This window comes from Emys orbicularis, chromosome 2 (genome assembly GCF_028017835.1).
Source record: "Emys orbicularis isolate rEmyOrb1 chromosome 2, rEmyOrb1.hap1, whole genome shotgun sequence".
In the NCBI taxonomy this organism is placed as follows: Eukaryota; Metazoa; Chordata; order Testudines; family Emydidae; genus Emys; species Emys orbicularis.
This window is the reverse complement of record NC_088684.1, coordinates 46,222,988-46,247,314: the sequence shown is the minus strand read 5'-3', so window position 1 is coordinate 46,247,314 and position 24,327 is coordinate 46,222,988. Positions and strand designations below refer to the sequence as shown.

The 24,327-nt window shown below is 43.5% G+C and overlaps 1 protein-coding gene across 1 annotated transcript in view; it reads left to right on the top strand.

Moving 5' to 3' along the window:
- The window catches only part of NECAB1 (N-terminal EF-hand calcium binding protein 1), a 123,757-nt gene that overhangs the window by 29,098 nt on the left and 70,332 nt on the right, over nt 1–24,327 (top strand). Inside the window, exon 3 of the mRNA XM_065399436.1 lies at nt 9,578–9,686. Within this exon, the coding sequence (XP_065255508.1) occupies nt 9,578–9,686 (109 nt within the window). The remainder of the gene's footprint in view (nt 1–9,577; nt 9,687–24,327) is intronic.

Genomic DNA, 24,327 nt, shown 5'->3' with positions numbered 1-24,327 from the left:
GGAACAGCAGGTTTGCTCTTCAGTGTGGAGGGATCCCAGTAGAACTCCCATTGACTTCAGTGGGGCCAGGATTTCATCCATGGCCTTGTCTTTTGGGGTGTTTTACATCTACCCTTCATCCAAGAACGTGTTTGCCCCTCACATCATCTTCTTTGTCTACAGAAACTTGTATAAAGCACCATCCAAGCTCCTAGTCCATCCAAGTCACTCAGTATTCTATTGCCCTACTCCTTTCCATTTATTCCTTCTCTTAAGGTTTGAATCATTGCCTAAATGAATATTTCTTCGCTCAGTTAGTTTGATATACAGATTACTAGGGAAATTTTTGGCTATACTTAGTGACTGTAGTATCACATCACTATTTACCAAGTCTATCCTGAGCTGTCTTAACACACTAGTCTCTTGCTCTTTGAATTCAACAGTTTGTAGCTCTGTTGCTGTGTCCTGTGAGCATTTTCTACATTGTGTATTCATGTGCCATATTTAAAAACAGTCTTGGAAAGCTCAGGTTAATGGTGTTCACTGCTTTTGTTCTCTCTGTGTTACTGCCAGAAAAATTCAATCAGGTTTGTAAGGCAAGATACTCACTTTGTGGATTTACATTAACCCTTATTGAAATAACTCCTGCATGTGTGTTTTCCTAGTCTGTCTCTAACAAGTGTTTTTGGTTGTGCAGTTTACCAGCCACCATGGTTATGTTTCAAAATCTTGAATATTTGAAGGTTTCACTAGGACTTTTTGTATTAAAATTCCATTTTTTGAAACTACCATCATCTCTGCAAAGAGCAACACAGATCATAAGCTGGATCTGTTCCTTAACACAATCGTTTACAACAGTTACACATGCACAACTCATTGAAAAACTGATAACTTAAATGAGAGCTTAAATTAAATGAGTCTGTAAAACCAGGTAAAGTTTCCACCTTGCTCCTAAAACAGTTCACAGGATTTAGTCAAAGCCTACCACCTTCCTGGCTTCTCTTTTATTGTTAACTTAAATGACAAAACAAACTGAACCACCTAAATATTCTCCTGAGTTTGTCCATTCGTAGGGATTTTCCCTGCAGGACGCCTTCTTCCCCTCCCACTAATTTTGTCAGCCTCAGAGAAGCTCAAAAAAAAAAAAAGCCTTTTATACTCATGGGTTTGAGCTGACAGGAGAGTTATGGGGTATGTGGATGCTGCTAACAAGACGGAGAGGAATAAATAAGTTTCCTTGAAAAGGGGAGGGAGAACATACCTGTCACAACACAAACTGTCAATACAGCTGGGCCCCATTAAGGAAGTAGGTCTTTAAAAGGAAGGCTTGGGCCATGGGAGAAGGCTGTACTCCCAAGGCAGAGCACACTCTCTTGACCCTGGGTTGGACGGCCCCATGTTGAAGAGCAAAGCTGGTGAGATGCTCTACGTGAGTGTTCTAGAACTCTTAGGACAGTTACAGTTGTGTCCCCTGGAGAAGTAGGGGTATGCTGTTGTGAGTTAGCCTCTGCAAAGATTTGAAATGTTATTTGTATTACATTAGCATCTAGAATCCCCAAGTAGGATTCATAGATTCAAAGGCCAGAAGGAACCATTGTGATCATCTAGTCTGACCTCCTGTAGAACACAGGCCATAGAACTTTCCCAAAATAATTCCCAGAGAATCTCTTTTAGAAAAAAAAACCCCATCCAAACTCAATTTAAAAATTGTCAGTCATGGAGAATCCACCACAACCCTTGGTAAATTGTTCCAATGGTTAATTATTCACTAAAAGTTTACACCTGTCCCTCCTTTTTAATCTCTCTCTTGAGCTACTGACAATGTACATACGCCATGCAGCCACTGATGGAGTGGCTCTAAACTGGAAAGAATACAAAATCAGTTTATATGCTAATGACATTTTTGTTCTATTGAAGAGTTCATTCAAATCAATTCCATCATTATTGACTGTAGTTGACATTTTTGTGGAGAGCTGTGTTTTTTTGCGTTAACTGGAATAAACTGCAAGCAATGGATGTATCTAAAAGACCCTTCTCAGTTTCAGCATTTCCCATTTCAAATATTCAAGGAAATAACTTATTTACATGTTAAGATCTGTCCTAATCTTCCCAAAATTGTTGCTATAAATGTGGACTATATGCAAAGAGAAATTTCCAAGGATGTAGAGAGGTGGCATCTCCTCCCTCTCTCCTTACTGGGGAGAAGAGGCATAGCCAAAATGAACATCTGCCCAAGAGTGACTTATGTCATTAGCCTATTGCCTTTCTAGGTCTCTCTCTCACTCTGTGCAAATAAATAGGCTTACTGTGCAATTCACATGGGTTAAAAAAACAACCTAATTTGTCAAACAAGGCCCTTAGAAACTTCTGGGTAATTAGATTTGTATCTATATTATCTAGAATTCCAGATGCAGGGAAGGTGTCCCTAGCCTCTGTTTGCCAAAAACTGGGAATGAGTGACAGGGAAAAGATCATTTGATGATTACCGGTTCATTCCCTCTGGGGCACCTGGCACTGGCCACTGTCAGAAGACAGGATACTGGGCTAGATGGACCTTTGCTCTGACCCAGTATGGCCGTTCTTATGTTCTTATCATTGTAGAGAGATTCCCCTCCAGTGGCTCTGTGTACACACAGTCCTGGTTCCAGATCAAAAAAAGCTTAGCTGTACAGTCTGGTTCCCTCTCTTCTTTTATATACCTTAAGAGGCCACCCCCTCCTTTAAGAAATAATCCAAGCTTTGCATCTACATGGGACATCCTTAAGACGATTACAGCATCCAATCTTACTACTTCTCTTCTCATACCACCCTGGGATAACCTCCGCCTCAGGATCAAGGCCAACTCTACGCGTAAGATAATTTGGGTGGAAAAGGGAATAACAAAAAATAAAGATATAATACAAGATGATAGACTGGCATTCTTCAATTACATTTATAACAAATAGCAGCTACTGCTGTCCCACAGTTTCTTCTTTCTGTGGTTATGTCATGGGTGCACAGGCTTGGTGCTCTGGAACAGCTCTGAATGAAAGCCAGACAGCACCCTCTTCAGTGTGACACCCCCTCCAGGCACACACTCACTAGGGCTCCTTGGCTTCAGTGCCTCCTGGGACTGAGTTCGGAGCTTTCAGCACCCCTGTTCACGCCGTGAGCTCCCCACAGAGAGTCCACCTGAGTAGGACACCTGGGGAAGCCTTACACCCCCCCCAAAGGGCCATGCACCCCTAACTTCCACAGTCAGCAGTGACTCTCAGCCAGCATTGTAAACCAAAAGGATTCATTAGTCATCTGGAACTCAGCATAGAACATTTCCGGTTAGCACAGAAAGCAGGAAGTTACAGCAAAGTCCATCTTGGAGAGACCCAGAGCCCTGGCTCTCCCCCTGAGTTCCAAACCAGGAGACTGACCAGCTCACAACAGCCCACCCTCAGTCATGCCCAGTTGCCACTCCTCCATCCTTTGTGTGTTTCCAAGGCAAACCAGTCACTTGGCCTCTACCTCATCTCTCTGTTCTTGTCACAGCCGACTGGCTCTGGCGGGGGTGGGGAGGGGGAGGTCAGTTGCTAAGTTACAAAATGTCTGCCCATCCTCTGGGCCTAGGAAGTTGGATGGCAGTCACATCTGCTCTCTAGGGGTCTCTTCAAAGATCACACAACCTGTCCCACCCCCTAGGTAAATATGCAGCACATGGGGAAACAGAGGCACACACTCACAAAACATTAAGAAATTTCCCACTTCATCACAGGCTACACTCAAGAATTCATGCAAAGACAGGGGAAAATTGGTCTGTTTAAACTCTCTCACCTCTAGAAGAACATGTTAAGAAATATGGAAACAAAAGTCACAGACGAAAAAAGGGGAAAAGCCTTACTACCTCAACAGAGACCTCGGAAGACATCTGGCTCAATGGAAAAGATACTTCAAGTTCTTTAGTCTTGTGATTATTCCAGAACAAGATATAAAAAGGTATTACAGGATGCAGAATAGTTGTTCAAGGCTAGATTGACAAAACACAATGAATGCTGGAGATGCAAACAGCTATATACCAAACTTTTGCACACCCTCAATACCTGTCAAAAAAGCACGTGTTCTGAAACACCATATTCAGTGCTCTCTCAAAAGCTTCAAGAGCCACTATCTTTCCTTCTCCAAGCTTGTGTATTCTAGGGGTGCTGCATGAGTTGGCATTACCAATTAACATTTAGAAATGGATTGCTGTAACTATTTTAGTGACCAAAAAGGTTATTTTGAGAAAATGGAAATCTGCACTTCCTTCCTCATACACAGATTGGCTTAGTGAGCTCCCTACTACTGCATTTAGGAAACACTATTTCACTAGGAGGGTGGTGAAGCACTAGAATGGGTTACCTAGGGAGGTGGTGGAATCTCTATCCTCAGAGGTTTTTAAGGTCCGGCTTGACAAAGCCCTGGCTGGGATGATGTAGTTGGTGTTGGTCCTGTTTTGAGCAGGGGATTGGACTAGATGACCTCCTGAGGTCTCTTCCAACCCTAATATTCTATGATTAATGGAAAAAATTATTCTGTCTACTCCTCTTAGGGACTAATTTTGGACTACCCTCTATAGTCCCAAACCCTCTCCTTTCCCAAGGGTGACTACAGACCACTTCCCTGCAGCCTCTTTCTGCCCTCAGCTCCTGGGCTTTATAGAGGCCCCTCCTGTTCCTACCCAAGTGAGTCTCCTGTCTAATTCATTCCCTGCTCCCTGGCTTCTCTTCCAGGTACAGGCTGAGCAGTTAATTGGCCTACCTGGCCACCTTAACCCCTTCCAGTCTTGTGTGGGGTGGACATTTCATCACAGTCTCTGATACTCAGAGGTTATGTTCTCACTTATTTATCTATTTAGTCATTTTAATAAGTGATACCCTGCATGACCTCTGCTGGTTTAATTTTTTCCAGGTTTTGCAAATAATTAACTTTGAATTTTGTTATTTATATGTTGTCTCCATCTTGTGCATGTATTTATATATGTTTTGTTGTGTTATGTGTTTATATTTTATATAAAAACAATAAAAATAAAGTTAAAAGTAATTATGCCTGTTTCCATTCTAAATTTGTCTAGCTTTAACTTCTACTCATTGGATCATGTTATACCTTTCTCTGCTAGACTGAAGAGCCTATTAAATATTTGTTCCCCATGTAGGTACTTATACACTGTAATCACGTCACCCCTTAACCTTCTCTTTGTTAAGCTAAATAGATTGAGCTTTTTGAGTCTGTCATTGTAAGACATGCTTTCTAATCCTTTAATCACTCTCATAGAATCATAGAATATCAGGGTTGGAAGGGACCTCAGGAGGTTATCTAGTCCAACCCCCTACTCAAAGCAGGACCAATCCCCAGACAGATTTTTACCCCAGTTCCCTAAATGGCCCCCTTAAGGACTGACCTCACAACCCTAGGTTTAGCAGGCCAATGCTCAAACCACTGAGCTATCCCTCCCCCTAGCTTTCCCAGCTCTCATAGCTTTCCTCTGAATCCTCTTCACTATTCAAGAAGGCTGTTGATAAATTGAACACCATAACCGGACACCGTATTCCGGCTGCAGTTGCACCAGTGCCAAATACACAGGTAAAATAGCCTCTCTACTCCTACTCAAGGTTCCCCAGTTCACGCACCCTAGGATTGCATTTGCTCTTTTAGCCACAGCATCACACTGGGAGCTCCTGTTTAGCTGATTATCTGCCCTCATCCCCAAATCTTTTTCAGTCACTGCCTCCCAGGATATAGTCCCCCATGTAAGTCTAGCCTACATTCTTTGTTCCTAGATGTCTACATTTACATTTAGCTACAATAAAACATATAGTGTTTGCTTGTGCCCAGTTTACCAAGTGATCCAGATTGCTTTGAATTAGTGACCTGTCATCTTCATCAGGGCCCCGTTGTGCTGGGTGCTGCGCCTAATCATTTTTAGAACCTGCAGTGGTTGTGTGCCTCAATATTTTACCCGTGGAGTCATCTGAATTCTAATGACCCCAGTGGGGTTGCCAAAAGGACCCACCTGCTCTGCCTGCCAGGGTGAGTGTTATGTCACTGTGCAGAATCCTAACATTTGACTTCAAGAGGAGTCAGCAGAAAACCTCTGCACTTCTATGCTGTGTCCTACAACTTAACACCCAGTAACAGAATCTAAGGGCTACATTTTTAAAGGGCTCTTAGCAACCCAACTGCTGCTTGTGCCCATGAAAGTACGTACAGCTGCAATTTTTGAGAATACCGGTGTGCAGAGGTGATAGAATTTACCACTTTCGCCTACAGATCACAAGGCTTGCAGATTGAAATTCTGCCACCTGCATATGCAGATGCTAATATCTGAATAGCATGTACTTATGGGTTTGCACACAGGAGGCAACTTTTTTTTGAAGATACCTTGTGTCTGGTTTCGTCTATGTTTTTATTTTCATTATCCCAATATACTCTAAATCCACTCCCTACAACATGACTTAAATAAGGCAAGTGTCCATGTCCTACTCTAGCAGTTAATTATAGTCACCTTCCTTAGAGATTCCTGTTTAATTGGGACAATCTCTTTGTTATTTCTAATTTTTTTGAAGGTAGTATTAGCAGTCTGTTCTGCACTGCAGGATGACTTATAAGAATTACCTTAGACTGCTCTGGGAATGGGCTCAGTTATCCATGCTGTTTGCCCTTCACATCCAGTGATTAATTGCTGGCAATTAGTTCTGCTGAACTTCGACAGTAAGATCTTGGAAGGCATTAAAAGCCTATTTCTGAAGTGTTCCAATCAGAAGAATTGCTCAAAATGTGATGCTTTGTCAGATTATTCCACTGGTTAAAAACACACTGGAATGTGTGCACTCAGTCCTGTTTTTTCAGTCTTCACACTGTAGTTACAGGAAGATTGTACATAGAGGAAGATTCTTTGGTGTATAATCAGATAGCTCTAATAAATAGTATTTTAAAAAAATCAGAGTCTGCTGTGTGCTCTCCTTATTAAGGCAAAGAGTTTGTATTTAACAATTACAATTACTGTTATTTAAACATTACATACAACAGCAACCAGAGCCTGGCACTGACTGCAGCTCTTTGCAGTCCAGAATCACACCTTCCAGAATGGAGAATGGCCATTGATCTTTGAAGCCACATACATATATGACAATTGCAGCAGCTCCATACCTGGTGTAGACTGTACCAGTCTACTCAGATTTCATTTTTGTGGCTCACAGAAAAACAGCAGCCACATATCCAAACCAACATGTTTTAAAATGTGGCTGCTGTCCAATGTTTACTATGTCTGGAATTTTCAAAAATGCCTAAGTGATTTAGGAGTACAAACCTCCTAAATCACTAAAGCGATTTTGAATATCCTATCTTGTTTCCTCCTGGAAGGATGTATCACACCACACTGCAGTGACATGAGCCAGTTTAAAAAGTATGCATGCCACAAAATGTGCATATCAGAGGTTTTCATCCAGCAAACAAATTAATATGGAATCCAGCTCTGAAATGCTAATAGTTGGGAAATACTAGATAAGAGAGGTTGGGCAGAGATTGAGTCAAGGATGTTGTGTCATGTTAGTTCACTGCATGCTACAATTAAGGCCAAAGTAAAAAGCAGAGGAAATAGACTCTGCCAAATAATGCTGTAGCAGTATTATAATGAGACTATTTGTTTCCCCTCAGGGTTAATGCAATTCCTAATACTGTTCTTCTAACTATTCCCATGATATGGTACTTTTCTCAAATTGCATTAGGCCTTAGGCATCCCTTGCACCTATAACTAGCCATCAGTCATCAAAAGGCCAAGGTGGTGGTGGTGGTGGTTTAGCCTTGTCTCAAACAGAGAAGATGTATAATTATGGATGGACATGAGCTGGAACAAGTTAAACCCAAGCATGAAAAAAGTTGACTATATTTTAGTTTGGAAAATGGGGTTGACTCATGTCCCATCTGAGACTTGGCCTGGTCTACACTAGCAAATTAGGTTGGTTTAACTACATCGGTCAGGGTGTGAAAATCCTCATCTTAGTTAAGCCGACCTAAATCCCCATATAGACAGTACTCGGTTGATGGAAGAATGCTTCCATCAACCGAGCTACCGCATCTCGGGGAGGTGGATTACCGGTGTCGACAAGAGAATCCCTCCTGCTGCCGTAGGTAGTGTGTACACGGACTAACTGCAGCTGCACTGGCACAGCAGGGCTACTGTAGCATATTAAGTGTAGACAAACCCTAAGCACTCTGGCCCATTTTTTTAAAGGTATTAGACATTGCTGCACTCAGCATTGCAATGACTAACTGATTTAGGAGCTGAAATATCATTTTCAAAAGGGGTTTAGGCACTTAGGAGTCTAAATCCCATCAACTGCTAGTGGGATTTGGGCTCCTAAGTGCCTAAATGAATCCCTTCTGAAAATGAGATTTAGATTCCTAAATCAGCTAGGCATTGCAATGCTGAGCACAGCAACACCTAATACTTTACCAGTGTGGGTCTGTAAAATCACCGGCAGGAATTGTCAAGTTCATTAGCCCTGGAGTAGAAACGTGGTGCCCCTAACTCTTAAAATTATTCAGTCTACAATTTAGTCACATTGTCAGGAGCAGAGTTGTGAAGTTCATGGAGAGGTTCCTAGTGCAGGTCCTACAGAATATTCTACCGAAGCTCTCAGCCCTCTTTACATTCAGGTGCCTTTGTAGACATCCACAGAATGGGATGCAACTAAGAGTTCAACTACTAACAGCAAGATTTTGACAGAAAAATATACACGATGGCAGGAGATTTTCTTGCCAAGTAACGTTTGCAGGAGCAGTATTAGAAGTAGAACTTTTCTATGGATGCCCACGGTCCAGAAAGACCTGCAAAACTTAGACCTAAATTAAGTCAGTTTACTGATGTCTACTTTACGATGTCTGCTACAGGCAATAATATCTCACAGATACAGACAGACAGGAGTTGGCTATTTTCTGTGCTTCCAAGATATTCTATGAGCAAGAGAATGTCTTGAGATTCTTTCCAGTACATTCTTGAGAATGGCACTTACCCTTTTTTAGGTTTCAACCAAAGGTAGTGAGACGGAGAGTTCTACATGACCTGCCAGTTTGCAAATTACTTAGAGAAAGGTGGCTGGGCATCATTCTTCAATAAAGCTTTCCTAACACTAATGCAAAAACTAGAATTTCTTCTGTCTTATGATGGGACCCAGATCTGCAATTACATTTGCCATTCATCAAACAAACTATATAGATATAAATGGGAGAAAAGGTGCTACTCTCAGGGTCAGACAATAAACGGTTAGTACCCTTCTCTCCATGGCTTAAAACACTTGTGTTAAATTTTGCAGGGAGGATTACATAAATACTATGTTACATTATTTGATCAATTGCTTTTACCTGTCTGCAAAGGTTGATTGACAGATATACTACTATTATTGATGCATTTAATTTAATACTCACTACGTGGCCTGAACACAATCTGTTATCAAGTTTCCAAAAAAATTTAATCTAAACAGCCAGTCCCAGGATTCTATTTTTTTAAATCTCCTGTTCAGATTAATTAAATTAAAGGAGACAACAAACTGTATCCGTAGCTAATGATGTTTTGATTTCTTCTTGGTTTCAGATGATGGCAAACTGTCTTTTGAGGAATTCAAAGCCTACTTTGCTGATGGAGTCCTGAGTGGAGAAGAATTGCATGAGCTTTTTCACACCATTGATACACACAATACTGAGTAAGTATCCTTGGCTTACAACCAAGTGCTACATTTTGTATTTGGAAAAAAGTTTAATTTTGGCAAAAAAAAACGTAAGCTGTTTTTATACAAGAGAGTTGTTTCAGGGAAATTATAATGCCCAATTATGTACTCAGGTAAGAGCAAAACTTCTCGTCAGCTGATCATCTACATATGTTTAAGTGTCCAAACATTCAGAAATACAGGCTTGTAGAATGTGGTGTGGGCTTCAGACACTGTGTACGTCCTCTCATGAGGGCAGGTGGAATCAGGGAAAGGGAAGAGATGCTGTGGTCCTTTCCAGCTCTCAGGCTGGAGTAGCCTTGTTAAGACAGCTACACAGCTGCAGGGTGAGGGGGTAGATTACTGCCCTCACAGAATGAATTGGGTGTTGAGCAGAGAGTTTGCCCCCAAGTAATTAGCATGAAACCATCATAGAAAGTAGTAAGCAAATGTTACCACCTGATGACTGTTTGATGCGCTGTAGGAAATGGATTGATGTCTTCATTCATGTTTCTTGGAAATCACAAAACTCACATTACATTTCAGAGTGGCTGACTTGTTGGCAGGGTCAGCAGAAGCTGACGGTTGAAGGGTATAGAGAGTGAATCAACTTCTTGTCCCAAGTATCTCTCTCTCTGCAGTGGGTTAATGCAACTGCCAGGCCACCGGGGGGAAATTGTGTCACTCCTCCCCATATGGTATGTAGTCTTTGTATAGACTAAAGAACAGTCAAAAAAAAGTTCCATAAAAAATAATTTAAAGTTTGGATTTTTTTCAACTAATTCCAAGTATATACTCGTTCATAAGCCGAACTTTTTTAGTAAAAAAGGGAAGCACCAGAGAAGGGGGTCGGCTTATGAACGGGTATAGAGAGGGAGAGGTGGGAGATAGCCCCTCCCCCCAACAGAGGGAGCAAGGAGAGGCAGCACAGCCAGCAGAGCCAGAAGGGAAGAGGCGGGGCCAGAGTCTCTCCGCTTCTGGCCACACTGCTCTCCCCCCAGCCTCCGAAGCAGATGTAGCTCCGGGGCTGGCAGGCTGCAGCCGTGCCACTTGGCCCCGCCCCCCAGAGCAGGCTGTGGCTGCGCTGCCCAGCCCGCCGGAGCACGCTGCAGCCGCGCCTCTTGGTCTGGCCTGCTGGAGCAGGCTGCAGCCACGCTGCAGGAGACATCCTCCCCTGGCCCTCCCCAGATAAGGTGGGAAGGGATGAGATGGGGAGAGTGTGGGGGTCACGGGATAGGGGTGGGATCATGTGGGGGGTGGTCACAGGGGTTACTCCCCTGACCCCCAGCTTCTCCCCCCAAAAAACATTTCCCCACCAGTTGCTGTCCCGGCCCGCCAGGGTAAGCAGCTGGCGCGCTGGGACACTTTGTTTACTTAGGTTTACCTCCGTGCATGCGGACGCTCGAGGTAAACAAACCATCTCGGCCTGCCAGCAGCTTATCCTGATGGCCCGGGAGCCAAAGTTTGTTGACCCCTGAATTATAGGGTCGGCTTATGAATGGGTCATAAAAATGTTCCATTTTTACTTATCCATCTTTGGGGGGGGTCGGATAATAAATGAACCGGCTTATGATCGAGTATCTACGGTAGTTTACTAGCTAATCAGAACAGTACTTGGCTAATCTGCATGCTGCATGATTCACACACACAAATCTGGTGGCCTCCTCCCACTTCTCAGCAAAGACAGGGAAGCAGACCACTGTAGGGGGACCATTACTAAGACATTACATAATCATAATATAGCACAGTTACTAGCCATACGTAGATGACACTGTAGTTGTCAAAAGACATAGACAAAGTATTTTTGTGATGCATCATCCTTGCTTTGATTCATAGCAGCCCATCATACAGAGACCACAGCAGGTACTCTTTTGTCATTAACCCCCCATATCCCCCAAGCCCAACATTTAATTGGTGTTTCTATCCTTGTGAAGAGGTTGACTTTCACTCCTACTGATAACTGGTCACATTCAGTAATTCAGTGGGTCTCCCAGTTATTGGTATGAATTAGCAAGGTGTATCTAATACTGATACCAATCTAGTACCTTTCATGTGGACTACATTCAGTTTGGGTGCCATTTCTGTGGTCCAAAAGCTACTGAAGTGATGGTATTTATTACCTTTGGTTCCTAACAGGTTATAAAGCCATCCCATTTGCACCAGTCATTATTGGCTTTTTGGTTCTGTTTAGAAACAGTGTGAACTCAGCAGATCAGTTTTGCTTGTCTCAGTAGTACTTACTGGTACCGTATAGATGAAGACACTAATGCAGTAACTGACATTAACTCTATTGTGCATGAAGTTTCTGATCTCATGCACTGCCAGTCCCTGCTGCTGCCTCAGTTTCTCTCCTTCCACAGGGTATCTGGTCCCAGGTCACTCTCCTAGGCCTCTCCAGAGAGCCCTATAGCTTTCCTAGCCCCTAGTCTCCCTGTCTCTGATGAAGCAGGCTCCCTCTTATGATGATAGCCAAGGGCTTTCTAGATGAAACCTAGTCACCTGACCCAACTGTTGTCAGTTGTTGGCTGCATGTGTGTTCTCTCTGCGTGCTGCACTGGCTCTGGCCAGATAGCCCATACAGCAGACCTTGATCAAACTGCCCAAGAAGACCACAGACTCGGTGCAGTAGCAAAGGTCAACCAGGTTTATTGCCAATAAAGCACAATATTAGTCCCCTGTGTGTGCTACAGAGACACACTCAATACATGTATGCCTGTGACAATGGACTCAGCTCAGTGAAGGACTTTCTGCTTCCCCCTCGGCTGGACAAAGACACCCCCTCTGCGACCTGTCTTTTATACACTGATACAAGAAGTTACGTACTGCCCCTCTGACATGGTTAGTTACCACTTTTACCCTTGTACCTGTTGGTTTGATCAAAACATGTCTATCCATCACCTGTCATCCTGACCTTATCTTTAAGAGAGGTCAGCATGTCCCTGTACCATCTTCGGGGATTGTGTCTACATAACAACCCTGTATCAGGGTGTTTTGTTTCTAGCCTTCCTACTTGAATACTTAGCACCTAGGAATGCTTGTGTTTTTACAATGCCAGCCCTGTTTTTGCCAAGTTCATGTATCACATAGTGCAGGGATTCTCAACCTTTTGCTTTCTGAGGCCCTCCCCAACATGCTATTAAAAACTCCACGGCCCACCTGTGCCACAACTGTTTTTCTGCATATAAAAGCCAGGGCTGACGTTATGGGATAGCAAGCAGGGCAATTGCTCAGGCTTCGGCTTCGGCCCCGGGTGGTGGGGCTCAGGGCAGCGGGGCTTCGGCTTTCCGCCGTGGGACCCAGTGAGTCTAACCCTGGGCCTGCTTGGCAGCCCCCCCGAAACCTGATTGCAGCCCCCCCAGGGGGCCCCAGACCCCTTGTTGAGAACTGCTGACATAGTGAACCTGCAAGCAGGCATCTGCTTTGTAACAGGGCCTGACTTTGGCTCATAGCTTTGCTTTTGCTACCTTTGCTTTATATCAGCAGGACCTGACTTGGCCTTAGGCCTTTTATACCAGGCCTCATGTCTCCGGCTTTCTCTTTCTGGTACACCGACCACCTATCCAAACCCAAACCTATCACCTGAGAAATGGAAAGCTAGCCAGAGGTGAGACTGAGCCCAACTTCCCTGGAAGTTTTAGCTCAACCTCTAACAAAGGGTTTTGAAAGCTAGATGGTAGAGTTTTGTAAGAAGCAACTCAGTTAATTTACTTTTTAATTAATTTTCAATCTGAATGGCATTGTTAAAATAATTAAGAGTCTTGTGGCACATTAAAGACTAACAAATTTATTAGAGCATAAGCTTTCATGGGCTATGACTAAAGCTTCTCAAAGAAAAAACATGTTCTTTAGCAAAGAAAACTAAAATAAAGCATAAGAAGTATTATGCATGCAAAATGCACATTCCAGGTCTGAATGTTAAATAAGCAGCTTCTAGGGAGAGAAACCTGAAAACTCTTTAAAATGCCCTAAGGATATTTGTTAACCTAATAAGACTTCTGTTCTTCTCCTCAATCATGTTCAATATTAACACGAATTCAAATCTTTAGTATTCAAGTTCCTTCTAGTCCAGGAATCGGCAACCTTTGGCACGCGGCTCGCCAGGGTAAGCACCCTGGCGGGCAAGGCCGGTTTGTTGACCTGCCGCGTCCGCAGGTTCGGCCGATCGCAGCTCCCACTGGCCGCGGTTCGCCGTCCCAGGCCAATGGGGGCAGTGGGAAGTGGCAGCCAGCACATCCCTGGGCCCGCGCCGCTACTATACAACATCTGTAAGGAATTTTAGACAGAGTTGAGGAGTCATGGGTTGAAGTGCCAACAGCACGTGGGTAACACCCAACTCTATACTCCTTTACATAAAACAAACAGCACCCACAATCTTTTTGCTTTCTCAGTGTTTAGGCAAAATTAGCACCTGCATGAAGACCAGTTGGTTAAAGCTTAACACAGGAAACTCTGGGAAGACATTGATAGGAAGAGGGAGGCACTTCAGAGAGCTTTCTTCCTCGACAACATTCTCCTCTCTTGAGGGCATCTGCCCTCAAAATAAGTCAGTCCACAACCAAGTAGCCATAGATGCAAAAAACCATGCATTTCCTCTGTGCATGGCCAAAAGAGTCTATGCCATCCGATCAGACCTGGCCATACCATTCATGCATTTTTGATCGCTAGGCTTGATTAGTGCCACTCATTATATTTAGGAATGAAGCCATGTGCCCTGAAAAACTCCAGTTGGTACAACACAAAATGGCCTTTCACCCTAGCAATACAGGTTGCTATGAGTACACCAGTCTGCTGCTCCACCCTCCATACTGTCTCCACTGAATACAGAGTCCAGTTCAAGTCCTAATTAGAGTCCTAATATTCAAAGCCTTCCCTAGAACTGGCCCTAGTTATCTGAGAGATCACTTCTGCCTCCATGACCACAACAGCTAAGTTCTACAGGCACAGTGGAACTGTTGAACAATATGGGAAAGCTTGTTAGTATAAGAGAAGAAACTTCTGATGAACTTTCATGGTGAGATCACTCCTGCAAGAAATCAGAATGACAATGGCCCTCACCAGGTGTAGAACGGAATGGGAAAACTCATTTTCTAAGCTTAGCCTTCCTTTGATAAGTTCTTCACATAGACAAACATATAGTGCGTTCACACATAAACCTTAAACCCCTCTCTCTCTCTCACACACACACACACACACACAATTGATCCTACAGGCTGGGAAGAAAGAGAGAGATCCATATTTCTGTTTTTAAATTCTTGGGAGATGCTCTGCTACTATGATTATGCGGTTTGTTTAAGCTGCCACATACTCTTCATATACACACACCAATGCTGTTCAACAAGCTATAGACCATTTTTTGTTTCAATTGTCTTAATTAATGCACCACCACCACCGTTCCCACTATTAGACAATAAAGGAGAAAATGCAATGTGAGCTGGTTATGCTCAAATATAGGAGGACATGATGTAGCAAGCCAAATTTTCCTAATATAACCAAAGTGCTCAATATTTATAATCCTCAAAGCAAAAAGCAGCACAAATCCATCTAAATGAATAATTAGGGATTTTGTGCATGTTAAATAGGCATTATTTGTTTTGTGAATAAAAAGCTCATTTCTTAAATTTGAAGATTCAGACAGAGATAAACTTGATCTTACAAATGTGAACCAAAACTAAAATATAATCCTATTCATACTGACTAGCAAACTAGGTGGGATACCACATGCATCTGTTTAGCAGATTAAGCTCCTTCAGACAGAGTTCCAACCCTGTTCTTCAGAATCATCCCTTCTTGTACACTTCTCCAGCACCTGACTTTCCTTACATAGAATTTAAATGTGACTTTTCACTAAAGCAGTCTTGTTTTGCAGTAATCCTTGTCTGGACTCAGCAGGGGGCTGAGTCCTTTTGATGGGCTACTGAATTGGACTGATCCTTTTCATTGTACAGTATTTGATCTCTAAGAAAAGTGGCTATTACTTCCACGTCTGACTTTGCTTTTCATTCTTGTGAAACAGAAATATAATGCACAAGTGAACTTACTTTTTACCAAAAGTAAAGGTCAGGAGAATGTGTGGAAATAATAGGCATAATATTGTGACTTGGTTATCAGGAAAGAATAATTTGTGACAGCACTAATAGTTGGGATTTTAAATAAGGAACATTTTAAAATGCTACAATTGATATCTGAGAACAGGCAGTGCAATTGGTACAGCCATCTGGGTTACTGAAATGTAAATCACCCAGCAAGAATGTAGTGGAAAGCATGGTGTACGAAGTGGCCAGGAAAACACTTCCATGGGAAATATGTGAGGATATGTTGGTTGTTTGTTTTGTTTTTCTAATTGGCCACATTTGTCCAGGCCTTTTGCTCAACTTGATGGCATTTTTGCATTTGTCTGTCTTCATGTGTGTGTAACCCCTACCCGCTCGGCATGGCACTCTGTCCCCCTCTAGTGGTGGCTAGGCAAGCTAGAGACCGATGACCCTGCTACAGGCTTGATTAAGAGAGAACTATCTTTTAGCTCAGGAAGTAGAGGCCCATGCATTAAGCTCAAGAGATCCCAGATTTGATCCCTGCTGCTGACAACCCACACAGGGGTGTTGGCATTATATAAGTATTATGTGACAAATTTTGAATGCTGCATCTGATCAATTCCAACATTTCAGGGAACAGTCCAGGCACCAATGGCAGGAACCCTATTGATTTTGGGGAAAATCAGAAAACTCAAAGGAAGAAAATCTAGGACACATGGATCCTGCCATCTGTTTAGCACAGCCACCACTTCAAACACCTCTCAATTGTCTATAGACCAAAGAACTGGTTGATGGCACTGTGACATTCCCCTGGTGTTATCTGGATCGGTGATCTGCTAGGTCACTCCAATCCTCAACTCTGGGAGCCAGTTTTATCCTGCTCTGCTGTGAGAACCCCCACTCCCGGGCTGTTCACACACAGGCTCTAGAATGCAAGCTGCTCCCAGCTATTTGAGTGAGCACTTTGGGCCAGCCGCTGCTTGGATTGTGCAACTGAATGACACTAGCCAATATCTCCAGTCCCAGACACAACCCTAGGAGCCTCCATCTTGCAGTGTCCAGTAATGCCCGCTGGACACTGCAAGCTTATATGAGTTCATCAATTTAACAAAGAAATTGATATGTACCAGGCTTGTTATCCCAAGGGGAGTCTCTGACATGCTTCAAACCAAACACACTGCTTCAGGTAGAATAAACAAACAAATTTATTAACTACAAAAGATATATATTTAAGTGATTATAAGTCAAAGCACAACAAGTCAGATTTGGTCAAAAGAAATAAAAGCAAAACGCATTCTAAGTTGATCTTAACAATTTCAATGCCCTTACAAACTTGGATGCTTCTCACCACAGGCTGGCTGGTTGCCCTTCAGCCAGGCTCTTGCCTTTGAGCAGCACTTCAGTCATGCTGGTGGTGGTGTCTGTAGATGGAGGTGGAAGAGAGAGCGAGCATGGCAAACGTCTCTCCCTTTTATCATGTTCTTTCTTCCCTCTTGGCTTTGACCCCCCCCCTTTCAGAGTCAGGTGAGCATTACCTCATCATAGTCCCAAACTGACCAAGGGAAGGGGGGTGACTCACTCGAGAGTCCACCAGATCTTTTGTGGCTGCCTAGGCCAGTGTCCTGTGTTCCTGTGAAGCTGGGCCAGATTTGTCCCATACATGCCCTGATGAGGTGTGAACTGCCCCCTCTGCTCCTGGAGAGTTTTTGCCTGGGCTTGTTTTAAGCCATGAGGACACATTTTCAGCCTCATAACTTTGTACATGAAATTACAACCTATAATATTACTATAACAACAATGTTCAGTGCATTGTGAGCCTGCCGAAGACACCCGACATGACAAACTGCATTGGATACCAAACAATCATTTTATAAGGATGAACATGGGGGTGCAGGGTGTTCCCCGAGGCACAGAGTGTCACAGCTAGCCACTAATGCCCTCCAGCATAACAGAACCTCTGCTTATTCTCCCAATAGGGCTTGGCATTTTGGCACCCTGAATGATTTATCTCCTAGACAAATAATGGTGGGAGGAGAAGGGGAGATGGGGGCATGTACACAGCCTCTGGCATGGGGCAGAGAATGGGAGGGAGGGGAGAGTATACTGGGAGGGGAGAATAGGGATGGGGCTGGAGCACGTAGTCACCAGCATGCAGGGGAGAATGGGGGACCGTGGTAAGAGAGGAGGAGGAGGAGGAATGGGGGGCACACATAACCCCAGGCAGATGGGAGATTGGGGGGAGTCGCTGAACTAGAAGGGGATGGGAGGACAGCACACAAAGAGCTTGTGGAGGGGAATGGAGGGATGAAAAAAGCCTCCAGTGTGTGCAACAAGCTCAGCCCACAGAAGCTATGAAGTGTGTGCCCCCATAGAATCATAGAAAAGGACCTCGAGAGGTCATCTAATCCAGTCTCCGGCACTCAAGGCAGGACTAAGTTATCTAGACCATCCCTGACAGATGTTTGTCTAATCTGCTCTTATAAACGTACAATGATGGAGATTCCATAACCTCCCTAGGCAATTTATTCCAGTGTTTAACCACCCTGAGAGTTGGTAAGTTTTTCCTAATGTCCAACCTAAACCTCCCTTGCTACAATTTAAGCCCGTTGCTTCTTGTCCTATCCTCAGAGGTTAACAAGAACAATTTTTCTCCCTCCTCCTTGTAACAACCTTTTATGTACTTGAAAATTGTTATGTCCCCTCTCAGTCTTCTCTTCTCCAGACTAAACAAACCCAGTTTTTTCAATCTTCCCCATAGGTCATGTTCTCTAGACCTTTAATCATTTTTGTTGCTCTCCTCTGGACTTTCTCCAATCTGTCCACATCTTTCCTGAAATGTGGTGCCCACAACCGGACACAACACTCCAGTTGAGGCCATATCAGCATGGAATAGAGTGGAAGAATTACTTCTCATGTCTTGCTTACAGCACTCCTGCTAATCCATCCCAGAATGACATTTGCTTTTTTTGCAACAGGGTTACAATGTTGACTCATATTTAGCTTGTAATCCACTATGACCCCCACACATGGGCGGTGGGTATTAAAGGCCGGGGCAGGTTAAGCCTTCCCTGCCCCAGGCCGTGGCCTCGCGCATGTTCCCCTGGGAGGCCCCACCCTCCTTGCCCCTCTACCCTGAAGTCATCTTGGGCTCAGCTTCAGCCAGCTGCCAGGAGCTTGGACCCACCGGCAGCCAGCAGCAGCGCTCGGGCTGGCCTGCAGGAGTGGGGGGGGGTGCGGGCCAGTGGCCTGGCCCAGTTCTCAGGGGGCTGGCAGCTTGGTTGGGTGCTGAGACCAGGCCGGCGCTCCGGGGGGCCAGGCCGGCACTCTGGGGGGCTGGCAGCTTAGCCAGGCACTGGGGGAGTGACGGGGTGGCCGGTATTGCTGGGGTGGGCGGGCTGGGGCTCCTCCGGCTGCAGAGTGGGCCTCGGGGCTCCAGCTTGCAGGGGGGCGGGGCCGGTGGGCTAACCTCCCCAAAGGGGGGGGGTCACCACCACCCATGCCCCCACATCCCTCTCCACAGTACTCCTTCCTAGACAGTCATTTACCATTTTGTATGTGTGCAACTGTTTCTTCCTATGTGGAGTACTTTGCATTTGTCCTTATTGAATTTCATCCTATTTACTTCAGACCATTTATCCAGTTTGTCCAGAGCATTCTGAATTTTAATTCTATCCTCCAAAGCACTTGCAACCCCTCCCAACTTGATATCAGCCACAAACTTTATAAATGTACTCTCTATGCTGATAACTAGTCTCTGGGAACAGTTTTCCAACCAGTTTTACACTCACCTTATAGTAGCTCCATCTAGATTATATATCCATAGTTTCTTTGGAGACGATCATGCAAGATAGTTTCAAAAGCCTTACTAAAGTCAAGATATACCACATCTGCTGCTTCTCCCCCATCCACTTCCCCTTAGTGGGTATCAAGAAGTCAGGCAGGAGGGAGGACTAATAAGGTTCCTTTTAAGAGTGTGACTCTTTACCATAGTCACTTGACAGAACATACCCATAGCTAATACAAAAGTTTCAGTTTTGAAATAGTGATGAGGTTTTGTATTCTTACATGATACAATATTTTATGCCTGACTTTGCAGCTGGCAAGTATCAGACATTGTTTGATCTTTCATCCCAATAGAAATGCAGAAAATTAATTTTTAGGGCTTTCCATAGACCCCCTTTTGCCTTTGAAGACTCTCTCATCAGGAGACAGTATGATGGAGGCATGTGGCAACATGCCAGAAATCTGATTGGGTTAGTGAAGAGAGAGACAACTTGGACAATGCAGTATGAATGCTGAGTCCCTATTAATACAGTTTTCCAACCCAGAACACAAGTTCACATGCATGAAGAAAACCAAAATGTCACTAATTAGCATCGCACACAATTGCTGAAAAGGGCAGGTTACATAAAATGTCTGATATTAACACATTGGCTCAGAAAAGGATCAAAGTATTCATTGAACCTTACAAAGTTTTGTTATGCAAGTGTAAGAATCATGTACATGTCAAACAGCCTTAAACCATCCATTGTGTGATGCCTCACACTTGCAAATTATCCTAGAGAAGAAAATGAAATTCTTGATTTATGCTTATGGCTGCTAAGTAAGTCAAAGCTGCAGTTCAGTAGGGAAGAATGAGAATAAAATTACTGTACCTAGGATACATCCAGCAAGTGAACATTTGAAGGGCTGCCCAGAGGATTCAGGGGGCCTGGGGTCTTCGGCAGCGGGGGTCCTTCCGCTCCGAGTCTTCGGGGCACTTCGGCAGCGGGTCCCGGAGTGAGTGAAGGACCCGCCGCCGAACTGCCGCCGAAGACCTGGAGCGGAAGGAGCCCCTGCCGCCGAATTGCCGCTGAAGACCCGGAGCAGAAGAAGCTCTGGGTCTTCGGCAGCGGGTCCTTCACTGTGTTTGGTGGCACTGAAGGACCTGCCGCCGAAGACCCTCCAAAAACTCTTGTGGGGGCCCCTGTGGGGCCCGGGGCAAATTGTCCCACTTGCCGCCCCCCCGGGCGGCCCTGCCTTTCAGATCCCCTCATGGGCACCTTTGCCTGCATTAAACCAAGATGCAAGGCCTCTTTCATGGCCGCACATTAGTAGCACAGCTTGAGCAGTTCCTCAGATATTAATTTCAGTTTGTTGGAATTTTAAAAGTTAACCCATTTACTCTGGGCCATCCAAGCCCTTCCTTGTCCCCAGTTTTCAAAGTTCCAAAACACACCATTCTGAAAGCATGTCTTTTTGCCATAATAGTAGCTCTATGCACCACTGATTCATTAGGCCAGGTTGTGATACATTTTCTTGGACAAACTCTATGTACATATTTTCAGGCTGTGACTAATTCTGAGCCCTCAAACCCAGCCTTAATTTTATTGTAAATGACAAGGAGCCCATGCTTCCATCCAGTGGGAGTCTCTGAAATAGTTCTTGGTTACAGTGAATAATTTCTGGCGCTCATTACAAATGCAAATACTCCCGCTAGTGCCTTCTACACTTGCACAGTAATTGTTCTAATAATGGCATCCTTGGGAAAAGTTGTCAGAAGATGACAAGAATATCTGTCAGGGTTACAAAATAAGAACTGCCATCAGACTGTAACCAGGTTTCTATGTTCATGATTGACAGGAGGACACAGTGTGATAACTGCATCACCCACCGCTGACTGAAATGGGCCAGTGGGTAATAATTCTTGAAGATTTATTTTAAAGATACTGGGCCACATTTTCAGCTCCACTCTGCTGTGCAAAAGGAACAGAAACTGCATGCAAATCCCCGTGGGTGAAGAGCTGGCATAGCCAGCGTCGGAGCTACTCCCCTGCAGACATGGCATAGAAGTAGTGCTGGGGATATGTGATGGCAGGCACATGGACAAAGTACAGTGCTGCCCAGCTACCCCCACATAGTGAACAGTCACTTGGGGACCTTGCCAGTTGGAGCTATTGTAACTTATGCCTAGGCTACTCTAAACTATGTGAGGGATAGAGCAGAGTTGGGCAGAGAATCAAGGAGCCATAACCACCTTCCTGCTACTCCCACTCTGTTGCACTGAGCGGATCTTGGACACAGCAGAGAATCTGTCCCTCTTTTAATTCTCATGAAAGGTACCAAATTAACATTCCTGATGATCCAATTCCTCTGTGTGATCACAAGAGAGACTTGGCAAACTTTTCCTCACTGTCTTTCTAATGTGCCCCAAACTTGCTCCATACTAGGACCGAGAGGATACGTCAGGCCTCTAACACTGGGCAAGTAGCAATGTGTCATGATCCAGCCCTCTGATCCTGTGGTCCAATCAATCTGCATTACCCTGGAGTTTAGTGTACTACACTTATTCAATACAATGGCATACAAATAACACAAGATGATAGTGACTCTGCCAAGCCTACAAAAAATGTGCAAGTTAGTGCCAGTTGTGAGGGTTACTGAATGTAAACTATAAAACTTCAATAGTTCAGCAAAACTTTAAGAATGGTCAATATTTATCCCTTACCTGGTTTTCCATCAAAATCAGAGAGTCCATCTGAGTCCCATGCTGCTGCTGACATTCTGATTCCATATGCAAGAGGATTTACAACTGCCCAATAAAGTTAAAGGGAGAAAATATTGAACTCCGTCATCTTTTTTCCTCCCAAATACAATATGGAAATAAGACAGGCTTTACGAAAGCAGCAGAATGGAACACAAACAGTCTCTCCAATTTGCTGAATTGCAGTTGATGGACAAATACTAACTTTTCCTTAAAATTTTATGGAACTGTTGAAAAGTTATATGTACGTATTTAACATTCAACAACAAATAGACTGGAAAAAAGTATAATAAATGAGGTGATGCCACCTTTTAAAATTGGGTCATTTTGCTTAAACTTCACTTCAAGCATGAATTTTGCAGCAATATTCTCATCAACTACCAGAACCAGAGATTAATATTTTATACTGTTTGTCAATAGGGATTATAAACATTCAGATTATATATAGCATTGATTTTAGCTCTAAAACTAAGTGTGGAGGAAAAGGCAAGATGGTAATCAGGATGATCTGATTTTAAGGTCCAATAGTTCATGAACCGCCAAGGCTACTAAAAAATTGCTATACACAATAATGTGGACATACAAGATGTCAAAGCTCATAATGTTTTGCGCAGCTCTGATGCTGATACAGCTTCTCTGAACGGGGTGCAAATAAAGCTGGTTGGGAATTTTCTGTTGGAATGATTTTCCAAAGGAAAACACAATTTCTGCAAATCTGAAATTTTGAAGAGGAAAATTTCAATTTTGAAGAAAAGTTTTCAATTTTCCTCTGGGAAAAATCTAAACACAGTATTTTGCTTTGAGGCAGTTTTACCCAAATTGGAATATTTCATTTTGTTGTCCTGGCCCAAATGTTTTGAATCAGTTCAACAAAACATTAAACTACATTTTTCTATCAGCACATAGCATTGTGGGAGTTGTAGTTCAGGGCCCCATTCTTTCCACTGGGCCATGCTCCCAGGAAGACTATATCTCCCATAATACAACATGGCTTTCCCTCCAACCAAGCTGTATGGTGCATCAGGAGAGTCATATGACTCTAGGAGCATCAGTGAAGATGTAGTCCTACCAGGGAGCATGGCCCATAGAGGAGAATGGAACATCAGGCTCCCAACCTACAACTCCCATGAGGCTCTGTGCCACTACTGAACAGTGCAATTTAATGTTAAACTAACTCAGACTGAAGCATTTCAGGTCAGTTCAATAAACCAAAACAAAACATTTCAAGTTCAGGAACACTGAAATGTTTTATTTCAATCAAAAATGTTGAAACAAAACATTTTGACACTTCCAGATAAAAAATGTCTAGAATTTCTGAACTGCAAAAATTGTGAAATTTGAATTTTTTGTCCCCATTTGGGGGGACAACTACTGGAATTTCCCCTGGGATAAAAATTCCAAATTCTGCTCAGCTCTACTTTCAGAAAAGATATAGATAGTCCTTGTTTCCCTCTTTGTGTTGGCTCTGTAGTCATTGTTGAGGACTTTACTTTTTTTCATATGTGCAGCCATTTTTTATAGTTCTCTTAAGGCTCTCATTAGCATCATAGATATATTTGGAGCTTTGATGACTAGACTGATGAAGTACTGATTTAGCATGGTCAGCTGCATAGTCATTGCATTCTTGTGAATCACCCTCTGGTGCAAGGGAGCAGTGTATAGTGTATATTTATAGGTGTATTTGGTTGTCTGAGTATTGTATATTATATTGTCTCCGTTCATTATTCAGGACAATTTCATTCTCTGTTGTAACCACAAAACACAGAGTGATAACTAATTATTCGAAGGCTACGTCTGCATAACAATAAGGGATACCAGCCCCAGAGTTCCCGCCACTACCACAATGAGCATAGGATCATGAACGTTAGGAAGAAACAGATGAGTCCAACTACCAGAATTAAACAATAATCCCCTACAGCAGAATGACTGCAGAACACAAAGAGATTTTAATAACTAAGCAATGAATTTCTAAACCCTTATTATGAGACTATAGTCATTGGTAGCGAAATGTCTAAATGACGCTGGCTCATGAAAATCTTTGAAATACTATTCAGAGCTTTCAATAAAGTCTGTTTATGTAATC